Raw genomic sequence first — 15,958 nt, forward strand, 5'->3', positions numbered from 1 at the left:
ACACATCACCATTATCTCAAATGATTAGCATTAGTGTAGAGGCGTTTTTTTTATCACTGATTTCATGTCGTCATATTCCATATCTTATCTTGTGTGGTTGTCAGACCGCCATAGACATGGAGGCATAGGGATGGATTATGGACCAAACCTGAACCTCAGATGCCTGTCTGGGCCTCAAAAACTCGTGCCGTGCAGCTCGAGACTTACAAAGATGTTTAGTTACATACTTGGGTATATCATATTGCTTCTTTCACCTCAGATGAACTCAAACGGTCAATGATAATGATAACTGGTAATCTGCCAGTATCTTTATCAGCACACCCTGATAAATCTGGTATATTAAGGTCCAAAATACTATGAGAGTAAGTAGCTCATTAACAGGATACATAAAATGTTATAATAGATTATTATGTTTTCATCATCATCCACATCGATGGACTACCAAGAATCTGGAGACATTTTACAGTAATAATAATTATATATATATATTTATGCTTTGTTTAAACAGATTTTTCTTGGGTGGCACAATTTGGGGAGTCTGGCCAAACAATAATTAATCTGAGGAACATTTAGGGTTAGAGAGCGAGGAAATAATAATCATCATATAAAATCTGCTAAAAAGGCAAAATTTAAAAAGAAGGAATCAATAATTGAGGGTAGTTTCATAATAAGAGGTGTCATAGAGGCTGATTGGTTTGTTACAAAGAACTCCGCCTAACTTTGCACTTTTATTGCGTCAAGTTGACTCAGTCTCTGACAGCGATTAGACTGAGACTCCCACATAGGCTTGGCTACTGCACGCGGGTCAGCGAGGGACAGCAGAGATCAATAACAGGTCAGCTTCTATGACAGCTGTCTAAGACAATAGGAATATGAGTCTGACAAGAGTTTTGTGGGATGGCAAATAACAGTTGTTGTTTTTTCATCGTTGTGAAAAACAATCGTTTCATTGTTGTTAATGTTATGTCAGTAGATCTATCAAGGAGCGAGCGCTTGCTCGCCTTCGCTTACGTTTTGTCTCCAGTTGGCTAAAAGTTTCTTCACGCGCACTTAAACAAGCCGCGCCTCACTCAGAAAAATAAATAAATGAATGACTACAGTAGGCTACGAAAATACGTCTACTGTAAGATTAAAATGTTGTTAAGACGGTTTGTCAAGTCTTTCGTTTCAGTCTCATCTAGTTTTTAGATTCCAATCCACACGGAATCAATGGCGCAACAATAAAATTTCTCAGGAAGTGGGTGAAAGTTTACGCCTTTCCCTCTATTCTACGCTCTTGATTTGTCATTACGAAGGTCATCATTACGATGACGGGATCTTAACGCCCACTTCTTTAAAATGTAGCAAAGATATGTTTACTTGCCAGTGGAGAATGATTTTTCCCTGTTATCTGAGCTTTATAAGTGTCACTAAATAGATTTGTATATCCTATTATTCGTTTTCGACCACCATATAGGGAGGTTGAGAGGACGTTTCTTCATTTTACAATTACAATAACGTACAAAAGATAATATGGGAAAGTTCTCTTCTTAGGTTTAAAGAAAGACTTTAAATAAATATAAATTGTTGTATTGTAAATCAAATATATAGCTTAAGCTTACACATATTATGATATAATAAATGTAGCGATTATACAAATAGTATTTTATTTATATGATATTATTCTACATTATAAATAGTTTTTTATCTTCTTTTTGGTCTCTTATCTGATATCATAAACCAAGTTAATCTATAATGGTTCATGTAATTTGCACAGAAGTATAATTTGTTCACTATATTTTCACTAGGCTATATATAATTTGTTCATTTAATGTGACTCGCCCAAGTAGGACATGATCAGTCTTGGTCCTGGAACAACATTAGAACCAACCAATCAAATTGTAGTGTTAGGATTAGAGTTATAATTTTGATATAGTTTATAATTCTGATTTTTTTCTGACTAAGCTGTGAGTTTAATTGGTGCCAGTGCCTTTGTGTTTCAGAGATGGATCTCGACTATCCATGATTATCAGTGAAAACTTTTTTTCCCCACAGAATGGCAGATAATGGGAAGTCAGCAGAGAAGGACACAGAGGCATCACAGGCTACTCAGGAACAAGTGAGTCACGCGTTTCATGACCCTCACATAGTTACACAACAGAAGTTCAGTTCATTTCCAATCACAACTTTTTATGTGAAATACACGTTCATTCATATAAACCAAATTCATTCATAAAACCTCATAAAAGTAATTAATGAAGACATTCTTATAGAAATGTTATTCAATGCATCAGTTTACATTCAAATGTTTTTATGAACAGTTTGTTCTGTTGTGTTTCATGAATGAGCCCCATTGTGCATCAAAAGTAGAGTAAATAGCAACTCATTTGTGTTTCAGAGTGTGGTTTCCCGAATGAGCAACCTGCCGCTGGTGAGTTCAGCATGTGGTGCGGTGTATAATGCTTACAGCTCTACTAAAGACAGCGTGCCACTCCTGAAAGGAGTAATGGAGGTGGCAGAGAGCGGGGTGCGAACACTAGGTGCCGCTGCTTCAACGGGTTCCAAACCCATACTAGACCGGCTGGAACCTCAGAGTGAGTTTCTTAAGTGAAGTGTCACTTAGTAAAGTTACGGTAGTTTGTACACTGACGGTCAAAAGTTTGGAATAATTTTTTTAAAAATATATTTTTGAAAGAAGTCTCTTATGTTCATCAATGCTGCATTTATTTGATGAAAAATACAGTACTGTAATATTGTGAAATTTTATTACAATTTAAAATATCTGTTTTCAATTTGAATATATTTTAAAATGTAATTTATTCCTGTGATGCAAAGCTGATTTTCAGGATTATTACTCCAGTCTTCAGTGTCAGATGATCCTCAAAAATCATTCTAATATGCTAATTTGCTGCTCAATACCCATTTCAGTGTTGAAAACGTTGCTGCTACTTAATATTTTGTTACAATCTTTTCTATAAAAAAATTCAATTACTTTTATTCAACAAGGATGCATTCAATTTATTCAAATAACAGTAAAGACGTTCATAATGTTGTAAAAGTTTTCAGTTTCAAATTAATTCTGTTCTTTTGAACTTTCTATTCATCAAAGAATCCAGAAAAAAATTATCAGTTTCCACAAGAATATTAAGCAGTTAAGTTTTTAACACTGATAATAAAAAGAACCATTATTAATAATTGAGCACCAATAATAATAAAGCATTAAATCAGAATATTAGAATGATTTCTAAGGTCATGTGACACTGCATAAAAATTCAGCTTTTTTCATAAATTATATTTTACAATAAATAGAAAACAGTTATATTAAAATGTAATATTATTTTATTTCACAATATTACTGTTTGTACTGTATTTTTAATCACATAAATTCAGTCTTTAGAGAGCAGAAGAGACTTCCTTTTTTAAAAAAAGGTTATATCTCAATTATTGCAAACTTCTGTGTGCCAATGTATAACTTTTCCCCCCCTGCTGGTTGTTAAATAACAGCAGTTGTTTTTTTGTGTTCTTTCTCTTTTGCAGTTGCAGTGGTAAATGAATATGCCATGAAAGGTCTGGACAAGGTAGAAGAAAACCTTCCAATTTTACAACAACCAGCAAACAAGGTAAAGCCTAAACTGACTTACTCTACATTTGAATCGCTATATGAATCAACATTGTAAATATCTCCATTGCACTTAATATTCAACAATATTATTGATTTGAATGTACTGACGCTGTTGTATGAAAACTGAACTGAGCTGGACGAAGACAATTAATAATTGATGATCTTTACAATGGATATGACTCAACACTGAGCTGAACAACAGCCGAAGTACATAATTTATTTTTATTGTATAAAGCGGTATATACAAATAAAGGTGACTTGACTTGCAGCTGGTCTCCGACACAGTGGGCATGATGTACCAGTCAGTAACAGGAGCAAAGGATGCTGTGGTGGGGGCCGTGCTGGGAGGTGTGGAAAAGACACGTATGGCTGTGACCGGAGGGATAAACACTGTCATGGGGAGCCGTGTGGGCCAGATGGTCAGTAATGGTGTAGATAAGGCCCTTACTCACTCTGAAGACTGGGTGGATCAGAACCTTCCACTGAGTGAAAAGGAGCTTGGTAAGTGGAGTTGCACTTCAGACCCAGTAATTATATATATAGTAATTAATTATTGTCAAGAAATTACTTTGAAAAAGACAAAAAGTATTAAAGTTAAAGGTAACATAAGCAAAAGTAATCTAAAAATGTTCTCTTCTCAGTTAGCCTCTTGTTTGGATATACATTATCACAATGAGCAAAATAAATGCAGCTTTAAGATAACATTTCACTTTCAAGTCCTCCTATTGCATTATTACCTAGAAATTAAACTTTTTAATACAATAATATACAATTTTAATACTTTCATATACTGTATATTTATTTTTATATTTACTATAGTATATACAGTGTATACTACTGTAAGTCAGAAAGATTTTCTGAAGAAAATGAATGCATTTGTTCAGCAAGCATGCATTAAATTGATAAAAATGTGACAGTAAAGACTTTTACATTGAAAAAAAATTCCAATTTATCAAAAAATTATTTTGCACCTTCAATTCATTGTTTTTGCTTCAATGATTTGAAGGATGTTGTGACACTAAAGACTGGCTGCTGAAAATTCAGCTTTGCCATCTCAGCAATAAATGACATAAAAAAGAAATACATTACATTTAAATACATTAAAATAAAATTTTGTTATTTTATTCATATTTCACAGCATTACTCTTTTTGCCCATGTGTTTGATCAAATAAATGCAGCCTTGGTGAGCCTATGAGCCTTTGAAACCCATAAACAAATGTTACTGGCCCCAAACTTTGACTATATATGTATGAATTGAAGGTGTTGACATCAGTGTTGTGTGTTCTGCCTCCAGCTGCACTGGCTGAACCAAGGCCAGGTGAGGAGGAAGGATTAATGGTAACTACTAGCCCCAGCTACTTCGTCCGCCTGGGTAAGCTGTCTGCCAAAGTTCGGGAGAGGGCTCTTGAGCAGTCCCTGCTTAGGGCCCGCAAGGCCAGAGACACTACCCATGCCACTGTGACTCAAATGACCAGCACTTTGGACCTGCTGGAAAGTACCCGGGCTACTTTGGCCAGTGCCAGCCAGCAGCTAGGGGGCGCTCCGGAGCAGTTACTTCAGAGATGGAAAGAATGGAAGGAAGGGCAGCCCAAAGAACTGCAGGAAAAAGTAACAGAAGAGACTGAGGTGGTTGCAGCAAAAGGCAAGGGAGAGGTACAGATGCACTTTGTATTTGCTGTTTATGGATGTATTTCACTTCGAAAATACAATACAAAATATGAATATCTATATATCTTGCTCAGTGTGTATATGTGGATATCTCCCCATAGGAGCTGGAGTGGAGAGCCCTGTCCATGGTACGGGGTTTGAGTGATCAGCTAAAGGTATCATGTTCAGGTGTTGTGTCCAGCGTACAGGGTCTCCCAGGCACTGTGCAGGAACAGCTTCTGAATGCTCGACATACAGCTGAAGAACTCCAGGCATCTCTGAGCAGCACCAGGACGCTCACACCCATTCTCTTACAGCAGACGCGTCAGCAGATAAGCCAGGTACAGTCAGTTTGAGTCGAGTGTATGCAGTTTTCTACATCAATTGTCGTGCTGACGTGCTCTATTCTGTATTAATCGATTATAAAATGTACGTAGATTTAGACAGTGTTCATCGATCTTTATCTTTTAACAGGTACGACAATCTTTGGATGGAGTCGTGGAGTACCTTCTCAATAACACTCCTCTCAATTGGCTGGTTGGGCCTTTTGCACCTCAGATAACAGAGAAAGGCGAATAATCGGATGAAATAGGTTAATAAATGCTGCAAATTGTTGAATGTTGTAACCATTTCCATTTCAGAATTTGAACTAGTGTTAGAGTTATTAGACTCATACTACATTTCTTTTAAATGAACATAAAATTGCAAATGATAATTTTAGCAATGTCAGTATTTTAAACCAAGTATTGAAACCATGCCGTATGGAAGCTAATGCAGGTGGTACACTGCCGTATATAGCATTCAAACCTTTGTCGTACTTATCAAATACTGAATACATCACACTTTCTAAATAAGAGCAAGCCATATAGTCCCTGGTTTTGTAATTCATGATGTTTATGTCATAACTCCTGCAAAAGAGATCTGTTTATTGTTTAAAATGCAAAATCAATCGATCAATTAAATAAAAACTTTTGTGAAATAAATTATTTCTATTTCTTCCATTTGTTTTTGCTTTCTGAGCACAAATGAAGGATTCTATGGAGAGGTAATATATCATATTTAAGCATTTCAGCATATTTAGGGTCATGTTTATGCAATATCACAGATGCAAGTGTGCTATTACTTGCCTTGTGGCACAAAATCACTTTCACGGACCTTCACCTGGACTGTTCCCTGCTGGTGGAATGACCTCCCTAACTCAAACCGAGTTGCTGAGTCCGTAGCCATTTTCAAGAAACGGCTGAAGATGCATCTTTTTCGGCAACATTTGATCCATTAATACTAACACTTTCTTTGCTTTTCTCTTCTCTTCTATGTCAATAAAACAAGTATGAATACTGCGTTAGACTAAACTGGGAAGGGTCACACAGCACTTGCATATTGTTGTCCTATTGTTAGTTTAATTGATTCTATTGCTCTCCTCATTTGTAAGTCACTTTGGAGAAAAGCGTCTGCTAAATGATTCATGTTATGATTTCTGTTCTAAAAATGTATGCAAATCAGTGAGTTGCCTTAATTAGATAATGACTCATTTTAATATTTAAAAATAACAATCTAGAAAACATGTCTCGTTGTAGGCTACTGCGATTAATCAACAGGGGAAGTATGGAGATATAAGTTACATTTTTTTATTCACCTGTGGGTCTTGGCTTAAACTGGAACCAGCAAAAATAGAATAATGCATAATTTTAATATAATATACTGTATATTGCATTAACATGTGGTTGCAATAAACGAAAGAAGCTGAAGTAGGAAACTTTGACACCGAAATTGAAAATGAAAGCATTCACGTGTAAATTGCACATGACCATTTTGCCCTCCCTAAGATAGCCTATCTGTAACTTTTTCATCCAAAACAATTAACCAACGTTGTCTCAAAACAAGCATTTAAATACATAAATACACAGCAAGGTATAGGAATACTTCAGCATTTGTTGGTGTGTGGACCATAGGTGTGTGGTGGACAAGGGGGAAGTGTGATGATGAGGTTTCGATGATGGCCAAATTGTTGCGCTTCGGGTGACGTCACGCCCGTTGTTTCAGATGACGTTGAGAGAAGCAGGCCGCACGCGCATAGCAGGAACCTACTCTGTCAGATTTCTGGGGATCAAGGTCGTCGATTTCTCCTCAGTCGCACGGAAATACGGGTAAATATTCGAGCTACCGGAGGTTTTAAGCCACCGCAAGTGTTCGTGGGACGGTCTCGAGGTCCCAGCTGTCCGATTTGTGTGCGTGCCATCACGTCGGCTAGCCATTAGCAGAGCTAGCGCGTTAGCCTGGCTAGTTGAATATCACAAACAAATCTACTTTCATCCATTCAGCAATTTCAACACGGCCATCTGTACGTAATGTTAAATATTGTGAAGGATTGTATTTGCTTTCGATGTCACTTTTACGTTCACAAAACCTCGGTTTGTTGTTTGTCGCCATGCTAGGGTCAAAGACAAAATGTTTTTCTAATTGCGGAGACGCTCTCTCAGCTGATTTTTACTGGACGTGCTCCAAAGTAATCTAATTTATTCCCGTTTATTTGGTAATCTGTCATCCAGAATGTTACAGTAAACTTCTATATTTACATATTAAACACTTACTGCTGTATTTTATGTATTGAAACACAACTGTTGCCAGATTGTTAATCGTCTTTTGATCAGCAGGCTGTTAAGGTTTCTGTAACCTGGATCATTCGTTTGCTTGTTTGAGAAACAAAAAGCGAACAAAGAAACTATTGTTTTCATGCAGCATATTGTCAGCATCTAGCAGGGTCACAAACAAATAAATCAAAGGGGTTTAATTTGGGTTTTCACTCTATTGGGAGTCCAGCAACATTGATCAGTTTTAATTTATAAACTTTATCTCCTAATTTTATCTTCTTATCTATTTTATATACATCGTTTGTTTAATATATGGTGGCATTGTACAAATCAGCCATGTCAAGAGTAAATTAACAAAATAGATATGTTTTCTTCAAAACCTTTCAGCAAAGTCAAGGGTAGAGCACGAAGGATGTCCAATTCGATGCATTTAGTTTATTTGTCTAATGTGTTGTGATAGCACAGCAGTTATGCATTTTTAGTTCTAAATGTATTTTATCACTTTATTTTAAAGTGTCCATGTTATACCTTACATTTACTCTATATTGCTAAAAAAGAGAGTACATTATGCATAAAACAAGCAACTAAACCTAACACTTACATGTTAATTAATACTCTGTATGTATTTGTGTAATTACACTGTAACCAGAACACTTTCATAAGTGTAAGCAATTAAAATAAATAAAAATGTTGTCATTTTTTACTTGTAATGTCAATAATGTCATGTCATTACAAACCTATATGGCATTTTTCCCCACATCGAACGCAAAAATTGTTTTTAAAGAATATTTGCCATACAAGAACAGTTCATAATGACCATATGCTGTCAAGTCCCATGAAAGTCCAATATATGGCTGGTATACTATATGCTATATACAAAGTTATTTGGCTTGAAAAATAGCATTCTAGTTACATTATTTTTATGATGCTTTTATATGCCTTTTTTGGAACTTGTTAGCCAATGTATACAAGGATCTATGTGAAGTTTATTTTTGTGTTTCATAAAAATGTCATACATGTCAGGAATTGAACCATGGAGAGTAAAATATGGACAATTTTCATTTTTAGATACGATTTCCTTTATTGTAAGATATTTTAGCCACTAATGCCAAATTATGCTGGTGAAATACTAACTATTGAACCCCATCTTTAGGATCGCCATCTCCCGTCCCCCTCACCCCCCTTCTCAAACAGCATGGCTCAGGAGACAAATCAGACGCAGGTGCCAATGCTTTGCACTATGGGATGCGGTTTCTATGGTAACCCTCGCACCAATGGAATGTGTTCTGTCTGCTACAAGGAACATCTGCAGAGACAACAAGGAGGGGGGCGAAATAGTCCCCCAGGTGAGAAAGGTAAATCAGTCTTTCAGTGTCAAATGCACCTATTGCATTCAGAACCTAATTTGTTCACTTAGTTTTGAAGTTAAGAAGGTTAGCTCCTTGTCTGTCTCTTCCAGCGGCCACATCTCCTGTAGGTTCCCCAGGTACGTCTGCAGTAACAGTGGAGTCCACCCCTGCACCCCCTACGGAAGCCGTTACCCCGCCTGAAGAACGCACGTCTAGGTAATAAGGTCTTTATAAATCTGAGACCGATAGTGCTTGAATTGGTACAAACTGCAAGTGCAAAAACGGTCTGTAGCTCAGTGGTAATCTCTTAATGAGCACAAGCTGCTTATGATGGTATTGGAAGGAATTATAACAAATAACTCCTGTATTTGGTTGGATTGTGTTTATGCAGTAGTTCGACCAGCCCCGTGACCCAGCAGATGACTGCTATGAGCATTTCCCAGGACACGGCAACCAATGATTCAGACAGAGCAGAAGTGGAGGAGGAAGAGGAGGAGGGATCGTCTAAAAGCACAGGTCTGCTGTGTTTTCACGGCTGTGTTTAATTTAATACATATACTTTCATTTTAGAAGCATATTCTTTGGTTATTTGAACCGATCTGCTGCTTACACTGAAAGCATTTTTTGATTTCATATTATTATTATTTATTTAAAATAATGTTATATTGTAAGCACACAATTTTAGTCCCTAAAAAAGACAATCAACATATATTTTGATCATTAACATAGTTTTTGTTTCAAAAAACTTTATTTTTATTTTTTATTCTGATAGATTTTATCTTGGTCATATTTAGTCAATTATGAAAGTACAGAGTAATCTAGAAATAAGAAATAAACCTTGAAAAACTTGAACAACCATATCCAAACTAAACCCCTGCTTTTAATTCTCCTTATGGAAGACATGAATACTGATGAATCATTAAATCATTGATTTGAGTATCATGTAGCCTCAGAAGACAGGAAGTTTACTGTGTATCAAAGGCTGGCCATGTGTTTAACAGGGCCAGTAGGGGAGGCTGCACAGACTTCATCAGATGGAGATCAGACCCCTGACAAGAACAAAAAGAAGAACCGATGCTTCACTTGTAGGAAAAAAGTTGGCCTCACGGGTAAGAGCCAAGGGAAGCGCTTTTTGTTCTTGAATGAGGGCTGGGCTGCGCTTATCTTTGAGACTTCAAAACTTGATAAAATATAACTTTAATGCAAAGATGTTATTTTTTGTTGTTGTTGATTACTGCAAAGCTGCTCATTTTCCTTTTTTGTTGAAAGAATCATAAGATAGTCTCCTAGTTTTATTATTCTAACAGTCTTATTCCCATTACCTAAGTTCATATATATATAATCATTTGCATCCAACATACTGGTTTGGTTCATAGTATATTTATAATATATTAATACACTAATGTTATAAGTTTGGGGTCAGTAAGATTTTTTTTTAACAAATTAATACTCTTATTCAGCAAGTATGCATTAAAGTGACAGTAAAGATTTTAAATTTTTACTAAAGATTTCTATTTCAAATAAAATGCTGCCCTTTGAACTTTCTATTTATTGATGAATCCTGAAATCCCTAGTTTACACAAAAATGTTATGTAGCACAACTGTTTTCAGCACTGATAATAATAATAAATGTTTCTTGAGCACCAAATCAGCATATTTGAATGATTTCTGAAGGATCATGTGAAACTGAAGACTGGAGTATTGGAAAATTAAGCTTTGCCATCACTGATATATGTAAATTACATTTAAAAACATAAAAATATAAGTTAAATTGTACTATTTCACTATATATATATATATATATATATATATATATATATATATATATATATAATTTTTTTTTTTTTTTTTTTTTTTTTTTTTAAATAAGCATAAGATACTTAATTCAAAAACGTAAAGCTAAACATCCCCAAACTTTTGAACAGTAGTGTATAATTTCCCCCCCCCCAAAATCGACTTGCATTTATATTACTGGTATATATGTCTATCAATTTGAGTTAATTTGTCCTAGTTTGAATCTGTATTCACTATTCAGACAGCATATTGCAGGTTGGTGCTGCATTTCACATGGTCCTGCTGGTATCCTGCCCTTTCTTGAGAGAAATCACTGCTAAACTTTACTGACTGAATGCACTCGCTTCTGTGTCTGTCTATAGGCTTTGACTGTCGCTGCGGTAACCTGTTTTGCGCTATCCACCGTTATTCTGACAAACATGACTGTCCCTACGACTACCGAGGAGCCGCTGCCGCCCGCATCCGCAAGGAGAACCCCATTGTGGTAGCTGAGAAGATTCAGAAATTATGAGGACTGATGGCTAAACGAGCAAAAATTGTCTGACCTGCAAGTTTTGGAACCATGGCGCTGAATAACACCATTCTAAAATGGGTTCATTTCTTCATTGTAGGATAAGGTGGGTGGGGTTGTAGGGTACAGCTCCTGCTTGGCCACTCCCTAAACTATCATCTCCCTGTCTCTCCCGGAAGGACGGTGTAGAGGTGTGTGTGTGAATGTGTGACATGTTGAGAAATATGTGCGTGTGTTTGTTTCTTTTATTATTTTCTTTTCTAGAGAGCCAGGGAGAAGAGGGATTGGTTGTCAGGTGGGCATCCTTGTGAACTGGGGGGAGGGTGGACTCTTTAGTTTTTACCCTGGCATTGATTTTTGTTAGGATATTAACATTATTTTTTTATAGGAGCCCTGAGACGTGGGTTCAGGAATCATTGGAAGAGGTGGGTGGGGGCGTCATTGAGAGGGAATTTCTGTGATATTGCAAAACGTTGCTGAAGAAGAATATAGATTTTAATGACTACTCCCACATCTACCCATGTAAAATTCTTTTTCTGTGTTATTCTTTTTTTTTTTTTCTTTATTCTGGTTAATTATCCCAACATGTCGAATCCCAGCCTGTGCATTTAAAAAATATTTCTCTTTTATATATTGACTTATCATGCTAATGTTGGGTGCATGAATAGTTATTGGATGGGGTTTGAAGGGGGGAGGGTGGGGTGTAGAAAGAGCCTTGACATAAGCGAGTGACTGAGTTTTATTTTCTTTCCTTTTCTGTTTTAATGAGTGTATGGCATCAGAAGATCTATATTAATATATTGTACGTAGCTTGAATTGTGTGATTGCATTCTATTTATTTTGTATTATCATTTGGTTGGTTGATACTGGAGGATTGGAAGCATGTGTCCAAAAAAAAAAAACCCATTTGTATGAAACCCTTAACAATATTTAAACATTTTGCTCCATTTACATATGCATTTTCAAGAATTATAGGTCCTGATGAGGTAGAGTCACACTAGATTGGGCTTTTCAGAATCAAAGCACAAGAACGTTCAGTTTCTTTGCACAAACACAGAAAAAGTGCAGTAAGTGTAGGATCCTTGGTGCTGTACGGAACCTAGCAGGCCTGTTGTTGCTAATGCACGCCAGCGATTAACTATTATGACCTTTTACCTCAGAGTCACAGAGCTTTGAGAGCAAGGTATTTGTTAACCACCAGCAGACCATTGAATGATGCTAATGGAACCGGCTAGTAATATGTTTATTAGGTGACGCCTTTCCAGTTCCAAGACATGTATTTACAATTAATACCGCTGTGCTTATGATGTCATAGTGGAAAATGCACACACCTCTCCTAACAGATAAACGTTGCATGCTCACACAGATATTAGGCCAAATGCAGTGTTTGCTAAAGCCACATTTTACATTGCTACAAGAATGTAAAACAAAACAGTGTCCCGTTGCACGGGCGAATGGAGCCTGCTATCCGAACCAACGGGTTTCTTCTATTATCTAATGTAAATAATATATGGCTACCATTCTAAATAGAATGTTTAAGGTTTTAGAAAGAAGGTTCAGAAGGGAAAAAAACGTCCGTTTTGTGTGTACGTAGTGTTTATTAACTATCCATAGGTAAGGAGAAATGTGCAACGCAGTGTTCTCTGTCATCCTTTGAGTGAATCGTGTATCTTTGTGCTGGTTGTGTGTTTTTAATTACTACTTTGTTGTTGTAAAAGGGCTGAAACAACCATTTTGTATTTATCCTTAATGTTGTCCAGCTACCTTCCCCTGTGTTGTCTTTGGATGTGCACATTTGTCCACGATTCATCTACAACCCCTTGATTTCAAGACTTGTTGAAAGCAACTTGGTGGATGTAACCGATTTGAAGTCCTGGTAATGACCTTGCTGCTTTATTAAGGAAATAACCTGAGCTTTAATTAGCACCGTCTGCGCTTGCAGCATTATCCTCAGTGGGGCTGCCAGCTCAAGAGGGCTTTTGTGCAAGGCAGGTGTCGGTGGCTCAGAGTATTCACGCCATGCTTGGCTGAGCCGGCATCCTGACAGCCTTTTAATGAGGGTTGGGATCTCACTCTTTCTGTCTGCACCATTTGCTTGAGGATAATCCTACCGTTCTAGGGTTTAAGTGTAGGCATACAGACCGGTGAAAGGCGGTGGATGGAAATTCTGGACTCCTAATTTCTAGTGAGATTGTTGTAGTGTGTGTGGTGGGCACAAAACTGTGAATGTAGTCAACCGCTTGACTATGAAGCTCCAGTGGGTTGAAAGCCAGTTGGTCACCTCTAATGTTGCCTTCAGTGTCTTATCAGATCATTGGCACTATATGCCAGTGCATTATCCCTTCTATGCTAGCAATGAATATCTGTCCTCATTGCATGTTATTGAGCAAAATAGTGACGTGACGCAATTAAAGAAGAATGCCTTGATTTTGGTGAAGGTGTTGAGATTTAATTTTCTCCCTGTAGTTCATCTGAACATTCGGATGGGTGACGCGAGTTTCAGCTCAGGCGTGTTCGGCAGTACATTAACCAGCATTCATGGGTTAATTTAGCAGCGTGCCCAGTCCCCCAGAGACACCACCAGATACCTTTGTTTTCTTTTTGAAATTTAGGATTGTATGATGTGTATGAGTAAGTATAAAACCAATAAAATCACAAAGTTTATTTTAAATTTACACAGTGTTTGGTGTGTTTTGTTGTGCAAATACTTTTCCAGAACATCTAAAGCAGCGTTTCTTTACCAGATGGGGCTCGGCAAACTTCCAAAGGTCCTCAATAAGTATTAAAAGTATTTTATTAACTAAGTAATTGTGTACAAAACAGAGGTATTAGAGGTACATATCAACTTAGATAGGAATGTTGTCTTGGATAAAGGGGGACTTGAAGTAAAAAAAGGTTAATAACCACTGATCTACACAGTAGACCTTATTCACAGCAGTGCCATCCTTGGTTTTTAATGAGAATGAAAGTGAGGCTGTGAGGTATAGATGTACATCTCTTCAGTGGGTTGTACTGTTATTTAATGTGTTTTTTTTTTTTTTTTGGATTGTTCTGCTGACGAAACGCTGCAAAAATATATTTCCAAGAGATTTCAGGTGACAAAAAAAATGAGCGGTGGAAAACTAAGTGATCTAGGAGCTTTATTCAGCTTTTTACAGTGGATGCCATTGAAAAAACACGATAAGTCTATCCCTCACAGCCTTGCTTTCATACATGTCATGGCGCTGCTCTAAATAAGGTCTAGAGAAGAGCCATTTTAGGTTCCCTTTGGGAGCCTGCCTTAAAAGGTGTGTGTGTGTGAGAGAGAGAGAAAAATAATGTTTCAATAATTTGAAGAACCTTTTCCCACTATAAAGAACCTTCTGTGCAATGGAAATGTGTCATGGATGTTAAAGGTTCTTCATGGAACTATCAACGCCAAGAAGAAACATTTATTTTCAAGAGTGTAGTGCATCTGTTTTGCTGAAAATATACTTGAAGTGAATCTTACTGTAGTACCTTTGCACAAACAGCCCACATGATTCATACTCATGGGAAACTTGGACATGACATTGACTCCAGGAAGTGGTGTAGGTAATTACTGATCACCCAACTTTAGCTGAACATCTCTTAGCCCTCCTAACATTTCTTCAAGCAGAATGTCCTTTCATGCTGTGATATTGAGTAAACAGTGAAGATGTCCTGTGTCCGCATATGAATCACCCTGTATTATTGCCACATTGGCAGCTGCCCACCACAGACAACTTGTCTTCCTTTACAGCTGGCTACTGTCAATGTGCACTTGTGTGGTTTTTAAGTCTCCAGGTTTAAAAGGGTTAACATTTGTCTGTTAGATTTAATATTACCACATGATTTCCATTGTATTAATTTGGTTGAGACACATTATAGACAGCTATGGAACTTTTAAAATAGATAGCATATACATAGCCTACTCTAAATTAAACATTTATCATGTTTTTTCTTAAGTTTAATATATTTTATAACACTTCAATTGTGGTCCTTAAGAATAATCAGTGTATTGTGTGACTTTATGTGTGAATTAAATGGTTTAATATAGAATACAAATAGACTATACAACTTTATTTAAATGGAGGAATTTGGTATATTTCTCTCGCATGATTGAAATCATCAGCTGTCTGGCAGATTTTACAAAGCTACGACAGCAGATCTGACAGAAGTTCCTTGGATACTCCTCCCGCTATGTCATGTCAGCGTAATTTCCGGATGCGATACAGTAAAAAGCAAAGACGTTTTAACAGGAGGCACATCGTCCACTCTGCATATTTTCCACAGTGAAGGAGCGTCGAGTCACGTGCCACTCAGCGGACCTTCTGATTGGTTACATGCCTTCTGACAGTTTGCTTCTATTTTATTATTTTAAAATAGGGCAAAGGACTGTCATTTCTTTTTGAGGCAAACATATGTTTGCCCATATGTGTATTAATAAAGTTACCAGACAATCTG

The 15,958-nt window shown here is 36.9% G+C and overlaps 2 protein-coding genes across 3 annotated transcripts; both read left to right on the forward strand.

The window, feature by feature from the left end:
- Nucleotides 1–718: 718 nt before the first annotated feature.
- Nucleotides 719–6,235, forward strand: plin3 (perilipin 3). Of its 2 annotated transcripts, none has more exons than XM_079638021.1 (8): nt 719–835; nt 2,035–2,098; nt 2,378–2,573; nt 3,517–3,599; nt 3,871–4,102; nt 4,897–5,255; nt 5,372–5,590; nt 5,724–6,235. In XM_079638021.1, the coding sequence occupies exons 2-8, from the start codon at nt 2,036–2,038 to the stop codon at nt 5,826–5,828; spliced, it is 1,257 nt and encodes a 418-aa protein (XP_079494147.1). In that variant the 5' UTR covers nt 719–835; nt 2,035; the 3' UTR covers nt 5,829–6,235. The 2 variants fall into 2 exon arrangements, with proteins under 2 accessions (XP_079494147.1, XP_079494148.1); XM_079638022.1 differs by having other exon boundaries at nt 749–835; nt 1,983–2,098.
- Nucleotides 6,236–7,175: 940 nt separating this feature from the next.
- Nucleotides 7,176–14,169, forward strand: LOC307012045 (AN1-type zinc finger protein 5). Its single transcript, XM_079638262.1, has 6 exons — nt 7,176–7,396; nt 8,994–9,195; nt 9,300–9,405; nt 9,581–9,705; nt 10,191–10,298; nt 11,346–14,169. Exons 2-6 carry the CDS (start codon nt 9,036–9,038, stop codon nt 11,492–11,494), a joined length of 648 nt encoding a protein of 215 aa, XP_079494388.1. The 5' UTR covers nt 7,176–7,396; nt 8,994–9,035; the 3' UTR covers nt 11,495–14,169.
- The last annotated feature ends 1,789 nt before the right edge of the window (nt 14,170–15,958 follow it).

The sequence above is a fragment of the Phoxinus phoxinus genome (genome assembly GCF_949152265.1).
Source record: "Phoxinus phoxinus genome assembly, chromosome: 15".
NCBI classification, from domain to species: domain Eukaryota; kingdom Metazoa; phylum Chordata; class Actinopteri; order Cypriniformes; family Leuciscidae; genus Phoxinus; species Phoxinus phoxinus.

Coding starts and splice junctions, on each gene's coding strand:
- LOC307012045 (XM_079638262.1), top strand. CDS start 9,036: ATGGCTCAGGAGACAAATCAGACGCAGGTGCCAATGCTTTGCACTATG. Junction 9,706..10,190: donor GGGATCGTCTAAAAGCACAG/GTCTGCTGTGTT, acceptor TGTGTTTAACAG/GGCCAGTAGGGGAGGCTGCA. Junction 10,299..11,345: donor GAAAAAAGTTGGCCTCACGG/GTAAGAGCCAAG, acceptor GTCTGTCTATAG/GCTTTGACTGTCGCTGCGGT.
- plin3 (XM_079638021.1), top strand. CDS start 2,036: ATGGCAGATAATGGGAAGTCAGCAGAGAAGGACACAGAGGCATCACAG. Junction 5,256..5,371: donor CAGCAAAAGGCAAGGGAGAG/GTACAGATGCAC, acceptor ATCTCCCCATAG/GAGCTGGAGTGGAGAGCCCT. Junction 5,591..5,723: donor CGCGTCAGCAGATAAGCCAG/GTACAGTCAGTT, acceptor ATCTTTTAACAG/GTACGACAATCTTTGGATGG.